Here is a 17,618-nt window from a genome sequence, read left to right on the forward strand (position 1 = left end):
ATTTAATCATAAATATCGGTATTTTTCATCATACACCAATAAACACAGTCTTGAAAGGATTAAGAAGGTATTAGTTTACGCTTACGTCTGTGCAGTTGGATAACCGTTATATCAGCACACTGATTTATTATTATCCAAGATATTCCATGCGTTTTAAGTATCTACTTACTTTTACCTGGAGTTTTAGTCTTGGCTTTCGAGCCCATTAACACATTTATTGATTTATATTATTAGATTTCAATTTATATGAGAATTTATATTGCTCTTTGTTGTTTAATATTGGATTAACTTTACTACCCTCATACCTTAAAGGTATTTAACGAAAAGCGAATAAAAGTTTTAAAGTGGAATTCGTTTTCGCATGATTTATGAGAAAAATATGTGGAAAGCATTTTTCACAACATCAAAAAAAAATTGTAGGCATTTTGACCGAAATAAATTTTGCTTTTTTTTATTTTAGAAATTTTTTCTTATTGCTTGAAAAAATAATGAGTGCCATTTTTTCTTGGATTGATGACCGAGCACCATTTTTTCCCAACAATTTCCAGGTTTATTTAAGTCTGCTTGAACTCGAACTACCCAAAGAGAATTATTTTTGGTGGTATATTATGATCTTAAACAATAATCAGCTTTGAAACCTTTTCGATTTCCTCGAACGCACTTAGTCTCATTTCATCATGAATAAGGCGTTGCGAATTCTATTGTTTATATGGGAATTCACAGAATAGAAGAAACAGCAGATCTGTTATTACAGCGTAACTACATGTTATTTCAAAACTTAAAACTGAGACACATTGCAAATTTGTGCAAATCTACAATCGAGTAAAATCACGTAGAAACGATTTTATTACGAATTTCCGAGCTCTATCGTAATAGCTATTTGTTCTTGTTAAACATGTGAAACGTCTATCCCGGAAGGTAATTGTTGAACATTCTGTCGGTTTACCATGCTCGTTCATCGGATTTCGCTTCTCAGTCTTTTCAATTTGCTGCAAGAGCAGTAGCAAGAAGAATAGCGAAACTCTTTAAGGGGGGTGGGAAGAGGATGTCCGTTTCAAGGATGTTTTGGTGTGAATTTGAGATTTTATGCTGAACTAGCGAAAGCGAGTCTGATATCAAAATATTAGTTGGATGTGGAACTAAGAATCGATGTTGTGGATATATGGTTTAAAATTAGCTTCTTGAGTCACCCAATTACCCAGCAATGCAAGTGCACGTACGTATTTTTAAATTTAAATTGGCAAAAGGTATGAGGTTCTTCAATTTGGCTTACATACTTATTGCACAATCTGTTTATTTTCCACTTAACCACACAATGGGAACTCCTTGAGTATGCTCCCCACTCTTAAGAAGTAAACCATACAAAAAAACATTTTATAGATAATTTGAGGTATATATGTATGTAGAAGTCGATGTTACATATCGCTAATTGCTGCTGCTTCGTACAACCAATTGTCGCGGGATATGTTTGATCAAGATTGCCTTATCAGCTGATATGTAGATAAATTGTTTGAAATTTACCCAAAAACGAATTAATTCCTATTGTTTACAAATGGCATAATTTCAGTTAGCAATACAGCTAAACTCATTTTTACCACCTGCTAAATAAAACCATTTATAATTTGAAACAATCGTGTTAACTGTGAAAGTGTTACGAGAGCACGGATCATGCCGGGTCACCAATTATTAAGTATTACTGCAGGTTAAATTAGTCAAATACAGTGGCGTAACTCCTAATTTAAAATAGTCCTACCAATGCGGAAAAATCGCAGAAGGAATCTGCAAAACACCGTCTAACTAATTAGCATTGTTAAATCCCCATCTGCCTTATTATTGCTAATTAAGACCAGAACATGAGATCATTTTTCAATATCGGTGACTGATGACCACACGACCTTTTTGACCTGTCGCAACAGGTTTGAATTCGATTTTAAATTACCTTCTGAATTCACGATTTTCTAAATCGATATTACGGTTGATAATCATCATAAACCAATTGTAGAAAAACTGAAATATAAAAGCTTGAGAAACGCAACCAGACTAACGAGATTTGTTGGGTCCATTTCATGTCCTATCAAATTCTAGTTCCAGTGAAATTGAAATTTCATCCCGAAAGAATTATCAAGCATGAATTTTGGCTTTGGTCCAAGTAGCAGCCACAGGTTTAATAATACAAATTAGTATGCGAATGTATCCACTTGAACGTAAGTATTTGTGTTGAACATTGAAGGCTACAAGAGAAATGAACAGACTTAGTCAGGATTTAAATTTATAAAGTGAGTTTGGATGATGACGGAGGTGTCCTTTTAAAAAAGAATTTCAAGTCTCTTGACGTGACTAAAAGTTCATTTTTCTGGCACAGTGACGAAGAAATCGATACTTATAGAAGAAGATGTGACACAAATAATAATTCCTTTAGTCGAATATGTCCTTAATCGGAGTCGAATATGTAGTTTTACTGTTATTTTGATTCTTTGTGATTCATATATTTACACTTTGGTTAATACATTTTTAATGTTCCTGTTGACTGTTGGGTTCTCTACAAGATCATGTTGCAAATTCACGCGTTACCTTCAAAAATCAATTGTTCAAAAGACCTCCACCACTCTCCGAAAAACTCTTGAATGTACTAAGTGAGTTCACCACTGAGTCATATCCCCGAGGAGTTCAAAGTAGGGAAAACCAATAGACTACTGGTAAGTTGCTGGGACTGTCTTAAAGAATAAATTTTCCAAAGATATGGAAAGGAAATCCTAGAGTGACGACTCTGACGAAAACTTGTATGAAACTCTGTGTAGTGAGAAAACTCAAGGAACAATAAATTGTATATAAAATAATTTTTTTTACCGAACGTCGAATTCCTGATTTGCATGATAAAAAAACGTAAATGTAAATGTGCATCCGAAAGCAAATTTGTACTGAGAGACGAATATTTTAGCTCAATAGAACAACTGAAATGGAACCAAACGACCGGAAATTATCAGAAAGAATGCCAAGGGGAACCCTGTGAACTTTAAATTGGGCACATAGGCATCTAATATTGCGTTTTGTTTGAATACATTTGTTAGATTTATCCATCATGCAATGGTCAATAAACCGCACTGTGGCGGTTATTTATTTACTTAAAATGACGTGAAATTAAGCAGTCAACGTTAACAATTGACTCTGTCGCAACCATGTTTTGTCGAAGTTTTTCATTTCAGGGAAACTTACGATTCTCCTTAATGAAAAATTTGTTAACATGTGGCAACAAATGGTACCAATATTGCTGCTGTTGGGTTAAATGATATTTTTATACTTCCTAAATACAGGGCGTCTCAAAAACATCTTGTTGAATGAAGACTAGCAACTTTTTTATGCGGCACATTCACTCGAATTGCTTCATCCTTTCATCCGCTAGCACGCTATACTCATTTGTACCAACCTCTCCGGAATCCAAATCAAAATTTGTATGTGGTACTACATCATTTGCAAAGGCTTCTAAAGACAGGTTCAACTCTCGTATGACGGTTGAATAAACAAATTTAGACATCACTACCGAAAGTAACGTTAATCATTATGGTACCCTCATGAAAGCAAATCCTAGTGCCATTATCCCCCCTCTGCATTGCACGAAAACACCTGACCCTCTCTGATGAGTCAATTTATACACGGGCTACAAAATTTTGTGTTTTTTTTTACCTGATGGACCCCAAGGGCCCAATTCATTTCAACATTCAGTATAATTTCAGCATGCCGAAGGAATGCGATCTTGGCAAGGTTATGTGTTTCCTTGATCTACCTAAAGAACGGTTGTGTCTGCCACATACATTAGAACGGCGTATTATTTATTCAAACTTAATAAAGTTTTGGTTAAGGCGAATTTAGGAAGGTTTTGCGTTTAAACCTTTTGAATGGTTTCTATGAGGCACTTGGAAAGTACTTTCTAGGGACTGATCTATCTTTCGGAACAGAGCGGTTATCTTCGTATATCCGATAGATGTGCCATGTGCACTTTATTGTCAAGTCTTGTAAGTGATGTGTAAGTGGTATATGATACATATTGCTTTACTTAGAAACTATATAAGATTCGTGTTGTTGGTTAAGGTGACTGCAGTCGGGTACCAATCCATTTATTTCCCAGGAAAATAAATATTGCCAGGGGGTTATGTTGCACAATTGTGTCGTTTTTAGAGTTTCAGGAAAAGGATGCAGCGCTGTAGAAACAGTAGTTTTAAATTTCTTCATGTATTTATTTTACCGTAAATGACCATATCAAGGTAAAAGAGGTATTGCGTCAGCCTTCCGTTGCGTAAATCTCGTAACTGCAGCATAAAATTTCTTTGTTTTATTCTTTGATAATTAGTATCAAATCTGCTAATTAATTAAATACGTCTGCAGGTCCCACATTGTTGATATCGATGTAACAACAGTTGTTTCCACTAGTGATAGTCTGTGTGACTTTTTTAGTACTTTAGAAACAGTTGTTACACGTACGTGTGGTATTGCTCCACCTATGCAGCAACTACGCAGATTTCCCATTTTGCACTAAATGTCAGAGAAGCCATTAGTCCTTTCATAAACCCATGCGGTAATTATTTATCAACTAATAAGAAATCGCCATTAGAAATAATTATTATTGTTCTATAAAATATGCAATATTTGAGAGCCGGTTTGCAAGCATATGTAGGAAGTGACCATATACCTAGTTAGCACTTGTTGTCTTTCTACATAGTAATTATAGGTGTAATTGCTATAATAAGGATCTTATAAGTCTTATTTTTATGCTGTTTTTGTAGTGATTAAAACTTGAAACCTGAACTAAATTAAATCAAATTTATTGTAGTAGATAAAATTGTAAGTTCATGGTACAATGAGAAGTTATGAATTGCCTGTCGATTGCTACACTTTAGTTTTTCTTCCTTTATTGGTAAGAAATCTCTCAATGTCGTTGCATGTTGAAAAGTACAGACACAATCTCACAGAGTTAAGTAACGTTGGGCGTGGATGGTATTTGGATGCGTGACTGCTTGAGACCACAAGCGTAGATGTTTTTCATTTCGGTTTAATTCACCATAAATATACGAGTATTAACGATGGAGAGTTTATTTCTGATATATTTGGAAGGAAAAAATGGCAAAAAATCATTATAGCACAGTCGCAAAAAATGTGTCTGTCGCAGGAAGGTACTAAGAACCAAACGTCGCACGGTGAGGTGATGCTCATCAAACCAATTTGCGGATAAAATAAAAATAACTAATAACAACATTTTAAGATTAATAAAATAAAATACGTTTTGTTAAGTGTTAAGTCTTGAACTAAATTTTCTCATTATGATATGGGTTTTATTTTGAACATCCCTTATAAGAGCTGTGGAGTGTGTCTAAGTAATGGCCGAGTATAAAATTGCTAAAAGACAAGAAAGTAAAACCTTTAATAAGGAGTTTGTGATCAAATTTGATCAATGATAATTTACATTTTCATTGTTATCTTGATTGTTCGTTTGTATAAAATCGTGTTTGAAATTTTTCTCGTGAGTTATATATATTTATAGCGAATAGCTAACTTCAAAAGTGGAACGTTTCCTTAATATAATTGCCATATAAGTATTCTCATTTTAAGTGATTATATAACAACTTCCATATTCATGCTAATGTTTGCTTAATCCGCACAGTAAGGCGTGTAAATATTTTACATAGATCAGAAAAACACTTTATAACAGATTATGGCTTTTTACTCCAAAAATTCCGCTGTGCAATTAACAATTTATTAACAATTTCAAATGGGTAATTGTCTGAAAGTCATGGACGTTCACGAATTAAATGTGTCCAACGAATTCTCTATAATACAGGGTGTCTGCTAATTGGTCGGTAAGAACATTCCCTGTGCAAGAGCTGTAGCGAAGCGCTTTTCGATTGAAATACTAGCGAACATGAAGGCGATACCAGAAACATAAAAAACGATAATTACTAATTAAAGTTAAATACATAATTAAACGATATTATAAGGACAACTTAGCATAAAATTCCGAACATTTGCGTGTTAACGCGAGCTTTCGTTCCAATTAAGGGAAATCCCAAAATGATCCAACGCGCACGCAATTTATTTCAGGTATTTTTGTCTTTTGCCTTAATCTGAAATTTCTAATTTGCACGTTCGCGGCTTTGATATTGTTCAACTGAGGCAACGGATTGTAACGACTTCATTGAAAATACGCGTTTTTATCAACACGACCGTTATTCGTACTTTACCTTATTAGCAACAAGCCGATCTCTGTGGTGATTGAATTTAGCCACGTTCCTCGCAGATCGACGTGAGAGTTTTCAGCAAATGGAAATTTTTCTTGGATAACTTAATAACGAATTTATCGTTAAAAATCTGAAGCGGTTGTTGCTGAAGGATTGCGTTTGGCCGTTGGTGCAATTTACACCTTCTTGGAGTATTTCGGGCCGCGTGGAAAAGGATCTTGCGTTAATTCCCATTAAAGCCCGAGAAATTCAAACAGTTAATTATCATAACGAAATGCTTATTCTACTGCACATAAAGTTTCCTCATTTCTGCGCCCGGATATTCCTCTTTAATTTAAAAGTAAAAAATTACCTGCACGCAGATATGATTAATTATTCGTTATGCATATTATATTGCTGCCTATTTCCAAATGATTTTGGTTTTTTTTACTAACAGTTCGCAATAAATAAAATTCGTTCCAATGAGCTCCTATGCAATTTAAAATTGAGCTGCATGGGTGTAAATCAAAATTTTCCGTGCCTAATAGACCTTTTATTATACCTTCTCGACAAGGCGCAATTGAAATGTTGCCATATGATAATGATATGTAATTGTGCCGAGAATAAAAAAATATCTCACCTCGCTTTTACAGAAACCAGCGAATAATCCAATTCTCATCAGCTCAAAGCCGTGCATTAACAAACAAAGGGTGTTACGGTACGCGGATTAAAGTTTTCTCCTTTGCCTATTGTTTTTTGCGTCACTCAGATTTATTATATTTGTTACAGTTATATTAATGGCAAAGTTCTGAACTTACACATTTATTTGCCGCACCGCGAACGCCCTGCCTGACCTTTGGCTTTATGGGGCACCGCACCACCAACAGACCTCAAGCAGGAGTTTTTTGGGTGTCCGCTCCTCGCTGATTATGAACATATCATGCAGTGAAAGCATGTGTTCGACCATTCAAATCATTCTAAAACCATGAACAATTTGACTGATTTTGTGCTTTTTTTGTTGCAGAGATCAAAATGACAAGTATGAAATGCTGAACAAACGAATATGGACAATCAAAACCATGAAAAAGAAAGCTGCGAAAGACGGGTAAGCAGGATTGTCACACCTCGTTTAGTGGTAATGTCCGTGTGCTATATCGAATAGTTTTTACTAATTGCACACTCTTTGTGTTACCTGTTTAAGCGCATTTTATTTATCGTTCCATCATCTAATCACATCGTCGTCCAGCGGCATGAAATTTATGAGTTTAAGCGTAGAAGTTTGCGAAGATAAAGCAACCTGACTACTGGAAGTGACGGATAACGAACATAAATCGGAATAGATTCAGATCAGTCCCATCATGAAATCTGCAAGTGCATTGTTCCATTCTGATCTGGGCATTACACAGCATTTTGAACGTTGATGCAAAATGCTTCAATTGTTGAGTTGAAGACGCTTTAACACAGAGAGTACACATTGGTGAGCGGACGTGCGCAAGGGCTCATCAAATCAAGCAGTTTGGAACAATGGAATTACGTGCTAGAAAAATAAAGTTCCGAAACTTGGATGGCTGCAATTTGTTCCACCAAGAGCAACAAGAAGTTCGTTTTTTAGAGATTGAGACCACTTCGTGGTATTAAATTGAATTCTATGAGTAAAATGTACTTCGCATCACCACAACTAACCTTAAAACGGTGAAGTCTCCGGAGTAGCCGTGTTATCGGAATTTAAATTAAATATAGCTGTAAACCAAGACAACGTCGTATTCAATATGGGCTTTGATTCCACGCTGTAATCGCGAATTGTATTATTAGTTCCGATATGTGCAGCTTCATGATAAGTGATCCTTAGCGTCACTTTACGAGGCATTTTAATTTAATTTATTCTCCTATCACTAACAATTAAAAAGTGTCACACACGAGAAAGCGGCAAGTTGACAAAAATGCCTTAATTAAACAAAATCGCCTTGTTTTGCTCTGCGTATATGCAAATCGGTGTGGGTTGGTGCTGGTGTGCATGTAAAATTTTGTCCTGGAGCCTTGAAATCCAACTACATTTATTTACGGTGATATAACCGACCGTGCAAAACTAACACTGGCAATGAATTGTTGAAAACCGAGAATGCCATTGAAATTGCAAACCTACTGAAGTGGTTATTTAGCGGCAGTAGAGTATGTAATTTTAAAAGGCTTTTTTATTGAACAAAAGTGGGATTTCAGTTATAGTAAAGCACTTCGTGCGCAATGTCGGTGAAGGAAAATCAAACTTGTGCGTCAATCATTGATTACCCTTCCGGTCGTATTGGAGACACAGGTGTACCAAGGAAGGTGAATGGAAGATACTTTTTCTGCACGTCATCCGAACTCAATTTTTGCACGATGTCTGCATGAAAAATCGAACGTATTACAAAACGTCCGCAAATTCAGCCAACCAGAATTACAAAATAGCAAGTTTAAGGCTTGACATTTACTATAAGATTCGATCGTGCTTGTTCGCTCTTGATTATCCGTCATTGAAAGCAGCGCACTACACCATCGACTTTGTAAGTGGTCATTGGTCGCAGGGCTTCAGTAACTAAATACCGGAAAATGTCTCCATTCAACTGAAATCTATAAACAAAACGCATTCCACATTTGTATAAGAGCTGTCGGTAATGCCGTATTTATCAACCAAAGTTTTTGGCTGTTTAGTCTACATCTAAGTTTCGGGTAAGTGTTACTAAAAGAAGTTTAGAGTAGGGGTTGCCTACCCTAAACCTTACCCCCCTTAAAAAAACTGGTGGAAACTCCTGTGTTTCGCACGTTTCAATGGATATTGAAAGGTTTGCCTATTTGGTTTCTGGGTTCAGATCTAAGAGTACAATTAACAGCAGTTTTGCACGACTTGTCACGTATTCGCAGATTTAAAACTTAGAAATGTAAAAAATGCTTTTGAAAACAGATATTTAGCTAAAAAACTAAGATTCTGCATCTCTAAACCATGACCTAAAGATAATTTTATATATATTTTTTTATTAATGTCTGTATTATCTGTAAATGACCTGGATTTTTTGCTCGCCTCTGTATTTTGAACGTGAAACTAGCAAATTTTATTTAAAAAAACTAGGATTAGATACCTATTATAACCTTCTCGTCTTCGTATCTTAGAAGTGTTATCTGGAGAGTGTTTTCTTCGGTTGATTTTGGCCATTTTTGAAAAAGATCACGTTTGTTCTTCAAACCTCCCGGAAACATCTCGACCAATTGATGCATTTGATTAAGTGGGATATTCCGATTAAGAATTTTTCTCACCTCTCCAGCTTTTTTTCATCAGCCCCCCCGTCCCCAGGACCCTTTTGTAAATTACTAAATTGTTCCCTATGGTTGATTTTCGAACTTTTTCTCGAGCATGAGGGATTTAGTTGTTTATAGAATTATCGCTCTTCTTGCCTTTGATTAACTGCTCATCATCTGCTTTGCTCGCATGAATCAGGCATGGCTCAGTTGCCCTGCACTACCGTATGCAGTATTAACTAGCATTACAATGATGCGAAATTTGAATTTTCCGATTAATTTTCCTGTCACGCCGACCATGAGCTCTCACACCAGCGACGAATATTACAGTGATCCATCATTGGAGATAAAAACATCGTTGCGTGTGCATCTTCAGAGCACAGTTCCAAACTTGCGATTATGGCTTTTTGTTCTTTCAAATTGTTTTGGTAACGTTATAATAATTACACGAGCATCCGGCTACTGTACGAGGAATATCTGATTTAAAAATGCCTTCATGTCTGGTGTAATTTACTCAAACTGTTAGTTTTCTACATACAAGACCATTAGCACTGCTACGCTTTTGGATCGATGCCGATTTTGTAATTACTACCTGCAATTTATTTTCAGTTTGCCAACGTTAAATGTTACAAAATAATATAATATGTCTTTCCTATCCGCCATAAAATGCTTCACGATCTACACGAATATACGAATCAAAAGTAGATCGTATTTTCTGCATGGTGCTAATATACTTTCTGATTAGGTTAAGAAACCCATTGGTTACATAAATCCCTAGAGGTAACTCGTTAGTTAATGGAGTAGTAAAACATTAAGCTGTTTTCTAATTAGACCATATTCTGGGCCTCTTACGTGGCTCATTAATTAAACCCTTGATTCATCAAATTGCTGACTAATAAAATAATTGGCTGAATGGTAAGATGACAAAGTAAATATTTCATTTGACATAGCCAATGGGTTTAACAGCAACATACAGACCACGAATAGGTAGCCAAAATCCGAAATCGATCGGTTTGGGCTTTATAGTAAACAACGGCCTTGGCGAAGCGATACAATTGACTATGACTATGGAGGTGAATTACACTTTCTAAAATCACATACCAAAGTACAGAAGATCGTACAGGTAGCCACACAGTAGGAAATCCTAAATGAACAAATAAGATTACTGCTTTAAATAACACAATTGAGAATTACTCATCAGGGCTCCTTCCTGTCCGTTGCCTCATTCTCGAACAATCCTTGTCATCTTGATCAATCATGAGTTAATTAACGGGTATTTTTCTGGCCTGAGTGGGATAAGCCTTAAATATGTCGGTAATGGTTAGTATCCGCACAAAACAAAAGTCAAATGGCTATTAGGGTCTAGTTATTATTGTTCAGTGCACAAAGGCCAGAAAGGTCTAATCCATAAAGGTTTGGTGGATCAGGGAATATGTTCAATATCCTCCATATTTACCCGACGTCTATAGAGAATATCTAGCCCTTAATCGTAAAAGACATGAACAATCTATAACCGAAGACGTAGTGCCCAATCCTTGATGGCTGCTTACTCAATGAGACACTGTCGACCCTTTCCCCCTCCTACCAGATTGTTCACGGATCTACACATGGGGCTATGCATGGGTTACTTATTTCTACAAACTATGAGAAGTACTAGTGATTTTATAAAATTTTTGATTCTGAAATTCGTGGTGGTATACTCAACGCATTTTACAATAGCATGACCCATAATCGGAGGATTATTCTACGAATGTAAAGAAGTCAACTGGGGCCTTTTTCTTGGAAAATTTTGAAAAGTCACGTTGAAATTAAATCTTTTGCCGGTAGAGGATCACGTACGACCAAATCGAGCACAAAACCCAAAACTATAACAACTTAAAGGCTCCTTACAATCAAGCCCCTTCTAGGTATACCAGCTTCAGTGCTATTCACATATTCTGAACCCTAATTAAATGCCAGATGCGAAACCACGAGATTCGAAGGCACAACATATGGCTCTTAATACCTGTTTTGACTGTGTGTACGGTACCTTTAAGAGCCAGGGTTCTCGTATCTAACACAAAATGTGATGAATTTAGATTAAAAGTATCGATAGATTAAAAATATCTGAACTACCAGTATTTATCTTAATCTAGATACTCTAAAGTATCTATTTATTAAATATTTTCACAGCTCTGTCGTTAGATAGGTGCTCGTTTATATCTATAAATTTTTAAGGGAGAAATGTGACAATTTGGTTCTGCTTTATCGCACATTCTTCGCCTCCGATTTCATTATCTCTTCTCGCTTTTATTTACAATGGTCCCTTGTATTTCACAATAAACTGTGCCTTGACTATCTCTGGCCTATTCACCCCTGTTTAGGCGCCATTATTTATTATTCACTCTTTGGTGTTAAACTACTGATTGTAAAGTGCAAAGCTTCATTGTTTCCTTCTCACTTTATATCCGATAAAGCCCAACCTGCCTACGGGCGTGAATCGGATGTTTCATCTGAAACGATTAATTTTTCATTATTCCCTGATAGTATTGTTGCGAAGAGCGGGAAAGCTGCTTGGGACAACATTTAGTGGGAAAAATTCCGTTGATGTTAGAAAGCTACATAATTACTACCTACTTTTGTGAATCTTTGTCATTATCTTTCCATTTCAGATGGGAATATTATTCCGAGATATCGAAAATTTTGTAGTGCTCTCTCACCTTTATGTCACTTTGGGTTAAGTCGAGAATAATTTTGAAAATTCGATTAAAATGCTCGACCTCGGTACATGGAAAACTCGGGAATTTTCTAGTAATTTTTAGCAACTTCCACAGGTCTTATTCCCTCAAACAGACTTGGGATCAAAAGTAATTGAACTGGAGTAGATTTAGTTAATTTTTGTTCTTCTTTGAGCAAACACTGTTTAAAACTGAATATTCAGTGCTAAAAATTTTTTTTTAAATTTAGAATTCCAACACTGAATACGTTCCCACAAAATGCCGCGTTACAAGACCCCCTCCCCCAAAGCCTGCCTCCAATCCCATGCAATTCGTGAAAGTTGCCCCTCCGCCTTTATTCAAGAAAGCCCAAGAACAAATAAAGAAGGTCGAGGAAATCAAAAAGGAAAGAAAAGAGATTCGAGATGAAACGGAAGACTGGCAACAGGCAAGTTTTCATGCTCCATGCTTGTGCTTAGGCAAGGCACCCAATAGCATTTGAAATATGAGTTCAGGGTAGATTTTAGTCTCTCATTAATTTTTTTTTTTTTTATTAGAATTTGGACAATTGGAAGAGTTGCCGTAGAAAAAGGCAGGAGCATATAATTGAACGTGTAGTGGAAGTGAAAAAGCTGACTGAGCAGGAAGAGCTTGAGAAGAATAGGAGGAAAAGCAAGACTTTTAGTGAGATGTTAGAAGAAAGGTAAGTTATAGCCAAGTTAACTGCGAATTTTCTGAAATTTTAAATGCATAAAACGTCCCAAAGATAGGATTGATTTGCGCCATTGTTTAGAAGCTTATTTGGCTAAGCAGTTACTACTCATTAGCATTTTGATGTTATACTTTTAAGACCCAAAAAGAAACCCATGTCTTGTGTTTAGAACGGCTAATAATGAAATATCTCTCTTATTTTCTTACAAAGAGTCCATTTGCTTAAACACTTATTAGGACTTTCATGTATGTCAGTTTTGTTCGGCTTACATATCCAGCGTTCACCAACGAGTTGCACGTAAATGCCGCATATTAACATGAATTTTGACTTTATTTTATGTGTTTTTAGTACAAAAAAATATGTTACATTCTAGTACGAAAAAAAAACTGGTGATTACCCGCTTTGTCTTTTAATTAAAAATCGACTGGGATAGCAGTTTGTAGAGTTAGCAGTTACTTGATGATTAGAGTACCGAAAGTGCTTAGCTTAAAGAATTTTTTGCGTCCTTTAGTCGTATTTTTGTCACAGCATGTTTTGACAAAGCGCTGAAAACTTCCCACTACACGGAATGATTGAAAACATTTCTTATAACACATTGCAGTAAAACTACTAAGAGTTTGACCATGCATTATTTTTATTCAAGGCCGAGGCAGGAGTGTTAAAGACTGTTTTAATTTTAAAAGTTGCTTTTTAGATGAGTCAGCTCTCGCCTTTTATAGCAGAAAAAGTCAGGAATTTCTGTGCCTGGTATTTTTTCATCGTTGCCCTCATAATAATTTTTGCAAATTACCTTTTCGCATTCTTGTGGAAAGGCCGGCAAACGAAAAAAAAAACTTTAAATGACTTATGACGGTTTTAATCAAAATTATTATTATTGTCTACGTCCGCAACAACCTACTTTGTTGTGTAAAACGAAAGTACCGGTATAAGAATTTTACCATTTTTCAGAATGTAGATTCCGGGCTGTTAAAAAAATACCGTTTATCTTAATTAGAAATACTTTCTCAAGTCGCTTTAAACCTGATAAAATCTAATTGAAATTTTTATGTATCCGTATTACTCTTATTTCATTAGCATTATTGTCGTATACAGTCGCACTGTGAGAGCGCAAATAACGGTATCATTGATTTCTTGGTTTCTAAGGTGTTCTACAGAGTTTAGCAAAGCATTTAGGGCATAACAGCAGTAATGTAACTGTATCACCCTGTAGTACTTCCTTTCCCCCCTCACCATCTTTTTTAAACGAAAATGTTTATAAACTAATATGCGCAAATGCTGAATTTTCAAGGCGTTAAAGATTCCTTATTTTCTCAAATTCTTCTTCTCCCTTCTAAAATATTTTAGGTTTTTTTTTCGAAAAATCTATGGAGTTTCATACTAATTAACCCACGAATTTCTGGAAGTACTTAGATGGTTTAAATACGTAGAAATACATTAAAGCGATTCCCATAATACCAAAAATAAAGTTGCTCCAATTCACGCCCTGACTCTCCCTTTTTCGTTTTATTTACAGAACTCAAAAAGGCAGGAAAAAAGTGTCATTACACATTTACAATGATGATGAGTCTAACGACCTAAGTGATTTTGGCATTGGAAGTGTTAAATCGCCGTTATCACCATCTAGCATTGCACGAGATGGTGACACTGACGATAGCTTGAGCTTCTCGGTGAGAGTACTTTATAGTCTATGATTTTCCAAGTTTTATTTGGAGCTCTTTGCAGGACGAGAAGAATAATCACACCGTTAGATCGCCTACATCTCAGGAAGTGTCGTCTTCAGATCAAAGTGAAAGCGAATCTAGTAGTCAATTAAAAGTCGAAACCATCGAGACTGTGATTTACACAAGCAATAATTCCACTCTCAATTCTAGCCCGGCTAAACCATTAGTCTTTCCGAAATCCAAACCTGCAATTCCACCAAAGTCCAATCTTTTAGATAGTAAATTTGCCGAAAACCTGAACAAAGACAGCTCGGAGCAGTGTACTTACGAGGGAGCTATTCAAGACTATAGATCGTGGATTCAAAATAAGTTCAAACCTGATACATCTGTATTTAATAAAAAGGAAGTCAACAAGTCGAAAGAGTTCTCCGAGGCTCAAACGGTACTTCCCAAGGGTGAGATTTCCAAGCGAAAAGGGTTGTTTGAATCTTCGAAATCTATAGAAATGTTGCACTCCGAATCTCCAACTTCCAGAAGATTATCTGAAGATTTCGCTAACGCGAAAAGTCTTAAGGACCGATTGAAGAGTTTAGAAAGTGCCACGGATCAATCTCTAACCAAAGTGGAGCCTAGTGAAATCCAGGTATCAGTCAAGCAGCGACTGGCCAATTTTAACAAGCAACAAGACAACGAGGGCAAATCATCGGTACATTCGATACCACCAAAAATAAGCAATTATTTATTGGTAAAGTCGAATAGTAATTCGCAATTAGAAGAATTCCCCAAAGTTGAGCCCACGTGGAAACCTCCTGAAAGATGTTCTAGTCCAGAAACAGAAATCTACATGAACAAACTCAACATGTTCAACCACGATTTGAATTCTTTAATGGGAAGGAAATCTGGTGATGAAAACTTCAGTGATTACCCTGCGCTGACCTCTGCAATGGATTTAACAGGAGTCCTCTCAGATAGGGAAGATAGCGGTATTCATACTGCTGACGTATCATGTTCAGTCAGTCAAGCTGATGAACCAATTGATACAGATAACGATGCCATAATTAATACTATCCCAGATTGTATCGAAAAGTTAAAGACCGAGGAACAAAAATTGAATACTCAACTTGAATCACAGGTGATAACTGCCCCAATTAGTTCAGTGATTGATCAACCCCGCGTGGTTCAAAACGAACCACAGCTGGGATTTACTAGGGAAGAAATTATAGACTTTACCAAGGAGTTTTTGGACTCGCTGATAAAGAGTGCAACTGAAGAGATCGCTACGCAACAATTTCAAACGAAACCTGAACAGCAAGATTTGGGAGATAGTTTCAGCGAGAGCTATCAGGAAATTGCGCATAACGAGTCAAACGAAAAGTTCTTTAGCCCAATTAGTGACACTCCTAACATGATCACAGTCAAAGAAAACTCCTCAAATTTTATGCCCACCGATTTTAATTTGCCATCTTCAATATTGGAGCCCCCTAAAGTTAGGCCCCCACCTCCACCAATGGAAGAGCGTGAGCCTCCTCAAAGGCCCATCAGAAGGATGAATTCCACTAAACGAATCATAAAAGAAATACACAGCAAGCGTTCAAGTTTCTTAGGGCTAGAAGATACGAATGACGATCTCATAGATCCTGATCAAATAATCGAAAAACCGCCCGACATCAGTTCATTTCTTCAAAAAGAGCAAAAGCTAGAGAAATCGCTCTACAAGAAAATGCAAGAGGAAGTGAGAACTGGTCATTTGAGCAAAGTCGAAAGCCAAGATTCTGGTTTGGATATTGATAGGGGAAGGTTATCCAGTGATACCTGGTGCAGCAGCGTACCTAGTCATGAGAGACAGGACAGTGAGGTAAATTATAAAAAAATATTATTATTTTAATTAAACTTTTATTTGCAATTTGCAGCAAACTAACAGTATAACCTCAGAAGAAGATGAAATAGCAAAGAAAGAGCGAGAGATTATTGAAATGGTGGAAAAGGAGGAAAAGTCTAAGGACAAAATAAGCTACGTGTCGAATTCGTCGATTAATTTGCAATCACCAAAGAAGGAAACAAGATCTTTTGAGCCGTTGGGAAGCGAGAAGTATAATAATCCTTATTTCCCAGAGGTAAGTAATATCAGCTGTAACAGCAGTTTAATCAACAAATATGTAGCTTTCCTCCTGCGGTGGCCTGATGGCTAGAAAATGCTGAACAGATTATTATCAATTTGTAGGTATCATCCCATTACATCGACGATCAAGACTCCGAAGTTTTAAAAGTGGAACGTGAGCTGCGGCAGCTAGAACAAGAAGAGCTTGAAAGGCAAAAGGAAAGCATCGTGTTTCGAAAGAATCGAACTAGAAATCGACTCGCCAATAGACATTCATTAGAAAACATTTGCGACGATTCATATGCGAACTATGCCAACATTAGTTATAGAAAATCTTTACCTGATCTCCAACAAATGCCTGTTGAATTCAGGCAGTCAATGGGTGACGTACCGTCTGCTTACAGTGAAAGATCTCAATACAGCTATCAGACGTCCAACCCCAGTATTAATAGTTCCGAACACAATTTTGCCAGCAACAATCTCTTGACGATATGCAACAGGAAGTCGATGCCGGAACTGCAGCATGTAAGTAAGAACTCCGCTTTCATGGCACCAGTCCCAATTGATAGGAGACCTATCAAACCTTGCACGAAACCTTTGAGGCCTACTCCTAATGTGAAAACTAGAGTTTTAACACCGAGCTTAAAAACTCTAAGCGCAGTGCCTAGGAGTAGGCACAGCGACAGTTGGATTACCCCAAAAACCACGGATGGCAAAAATTACAGCCAGCATTGGGTTATTCAGGTAAGAATCTCCTTTGATCTTGGATGATATTGTATATACCATATTTTTTTAAGGAAGCGGAGCTCAGAAGGTTGACAGATCAGCAGAAAGTTCCCTCAAATCGCAATAGTTGGCAGCAAGGGAAACACGACAAACCTTTGCCCGACTCTGTTATACAAACCATCACCCAAAGAGTGCAGAATAGAAACAGCATGAATGAAAGAAATCAACATAATGTGAGGTAGGTGATAG

The 17,618-nt window shown here is 36.6% G+C and overlaps 1 protein-coding gene across 2 annotated transcripts in view; it reads left to right on the top strand.

The window, feature by feature from the left end:
• smash (smallish) overlaps positions 1-17,618 on the top strand; it is a 28,817-nt gene that overhangs the window by 9,956 nt on the left and 1,243 nt on the right. For both annotated transcript variants that reach the window (XM_066392770.1, XM_066392771.1), the window contains 8 exons: positions 7,231-7,311; positions 12,423-12,620; positions 12,730-12,875; positions 14,398-14,551; positions 14,607-16,400; positions 16,456-16,659; positions 16,767-17,387; positions 17,441-17,607. In XM_066392770.1, coding sequence (XP_066248867.1) covers positions 7,270-7,311; positions 12,423-12,620; positions 12,730-12,875; positions 14,398-14,551; positions 14,607-16,400; positions 16,456-16,659; positions 16,767-17,387; positions 17,441-17,607 — 3,326 coding nt within the window. In that variant the 5' untranslated portion in view covers positions 7,231-7,269. The remainder of the gene's footprint in view (positions 1-7,230; positions 7,312-12,422; positions 12,621-12,729; positions 12,876-14,397; positions 14,552-14,606; positions 16,401-16,455; positions 16,660-16,766; positions 17,388-17,440; positions 17,608-17,618) is intronic.

The sequence above is a fragment of the Euwallacea similis genome, chromosome 8 (assembly GCF_039881205.1).
Source record: "Euwallacea similis isolate ESF13 chromosome 8, ESF131.1, whole genome shotgun sequence".
In the NCBI taxonomy this organism is placed as follows: domain Eukaryota; kingdom Metazoa; phylum Arthropoda; class Insecta; order Coleoptera; family Curculionidae; genus Euwallacea; species Euwallacea similis.